The sequence below is a fragment of the Mandrillus leucophaeus genome, unplaced genomic scaffold (assembly GCF_000951045.1).
Source record: "Mandrillus leucophaeus isolate KB7577 unplaced genomic scaffold, Mleu.le_1.0 Scaffold214, whole genome shotgun sequence".
Classification (NCBI taxonomy): domain Eukaryota; kingdom Metazoa; phylum Chordata; class Mammalia; order Primates; family Cercopithecidae; genus Mandrillus; species Mandrillus leucophaeus.
The window spans coordinates 3237579-3239274 of record NW_012102188.1 but is presented as its reverse complement, the minus strand read 5'-3'; the positions used below and the strand labels follow the sequence as shown (position 1 = coordinate 3239274).

General features: G+C 55.5%; 1 protein-coding gene across 1 annotated transcript in view; it reads right to left on the bottom strand.

Moving 5' to 3' along the window:
* EDAR (ectodysplasin A receptor) overlaps positions 1–1696 on the bottom strand; it is a 103976-nt gene that overhangs the window by 13962 nt on the left and 88318 nt on the right. The window contains exons 11-13 of the mRNA XM_011980556.1: positions 1364–1418; positions 806–1072; positions 375–476 (exon numbers count right to left, since the gene is read on the bottom strand). Of these exons, the coding sequence (XP_011835946.1) occupies positions 375–476; positions 806–1072; positions 1364–1418 (424 nt within the window). The remainder of the gene's footprint in view (positions 1–374; positions 477–805; positions 1073–1363; positions 1419–1696) is intronic.

The following is a 1696-nucleotide window of genomic DNA, read 5'->3' as shown; positions in this document are numbered from 1 at the left end:
TGGAGCAGGTGAGATGGAGCAGGTGAGATGGAGCAGGTGAGGTGGCACCCCAGGTCCTGTCTCCAAGACCCAAGGACAAACAGCAGGGACAAAAGCTCAGTGCCTTGCTGTCTTTTAATGTACAATTGTCAGGGTTCAATTTGCATTTAATATTTGTGTATGAAATAAGTGCATATTTTTTCCTAGCAGGGCCTCTGAATTTTCCCTGTCTTCAACTGCAACTCAAGTCATGGGGCATGTCTCTGCCCTTTTAATTTCTGGAAATAAGAAAAGCCTGAAAAACAGCAGGGAGAGGCTGAGACAGAATGAGATAAGGCTGGGCTGGAGGCTGAGGAGCACATTCAGTCTCTAGGGAGGCCCTATTTAAGAGTTACATCCATGCAGGGTGACCAGGTCCTGCCCTGGGTCCCGGGAGCAGCAGCTTGGATCTGGCACCTCCCGCCAGTCAGGCACAATGGGGCTTAGACCACAAATTCCTGCAGGGGTGGTGGTGGTTGAAAACTGATCAACTGGAATTGAGTCACTTGGAGGAAATAACCACCCCAACACATACTCCGCTTTTCCTTCCTCGTATGCAAAGACTTCGTATTTGTCTGCCTCCTGCCCGTGTGTCAGGGGTGTGAAGAGACGCTGGAGTTTTCCAGGTGAGACAATGCACCTGGCAGTGCTTTATGAATGCCAAAGCTCCACGCAGATGCTGGATCGATTATTATTTCTCGACAGGAATGGCTTTGCAAGGCGAACCACAGGAAGATCATGGGGTGGGGGCGGGAGAGGAGGGCTTAACCTCTGCTCTTCCTCTAACCGGTTTGGTGACCTTCTGGTGGCCTCTGTGCCCCATCTGCCAAGGGAGGCACTGTTGTGGGGGTGTCCTTCCAGCGCAGCCTGCAGTGGCCGTGGGGCAGAGGCTGGCAGCGGAGTCCAGGCACATTGCCAGGCTGGGAGCTCGTGCTGTGGGGTTGATTTTTGGAAGCTACGCGGGACCAAGTCCAAATGACCATCCCACTGGATGAATAGAACATTGACTTCCCTCCTCCCTCGATTTCAGAGCAGGGGCTGGTTCCACACTGTCCTGTGTGGGAAACATGGGAAAGCCTTCACCTGCCAAATCTCCTCCTCCAGGGGCCTCTTTACGCCACGTGGCTCCTTGGGAGCCTGGACTCAGACCCCGGCCCTGCTGCTCACTAATGTGTGACCTTGGGCAAGTGACAACTTCCACACCCCAGTGCGGTATCCTATAAACAGGGATGATGTGAGCACCTTGCTCCTGGCTGTGGAGGGGAGATGTGTTCACAGCCCTAGCCCAGCACCTGGTGGGCAGCAGGCACCGAATGCTGTTAGCCATCATCACCGCGGTTGTTACCAGCATTGCGGTGGCAGCAGTACTGGCACCGCCGCGAGTGGTACTGGTGTGTTGGCTGCAGCAGCAGTCATAGGGGCTGCTGCATGCATCCTTGGCTTATGTTCTGTCCTCCCAGTCTGGAGAAGGGGCATGAGGAAGTCGGATGTTAAGGAGGAAGGCCCAGGGAATTTGGCAGGGTGCAGGGACAGGAGCCTCACCCGAGAGCAGCAGGCAGCTGTTCCCACAGGCTCCTCACACCGCCTGACCCCTGCCAGTCAGCAGAGAGGCGGCAGGGACTGTCTGTCGCTGAACATCCCCATGGTGTCCCAGGCTAGCCTGTCAGTGCACCCGGCT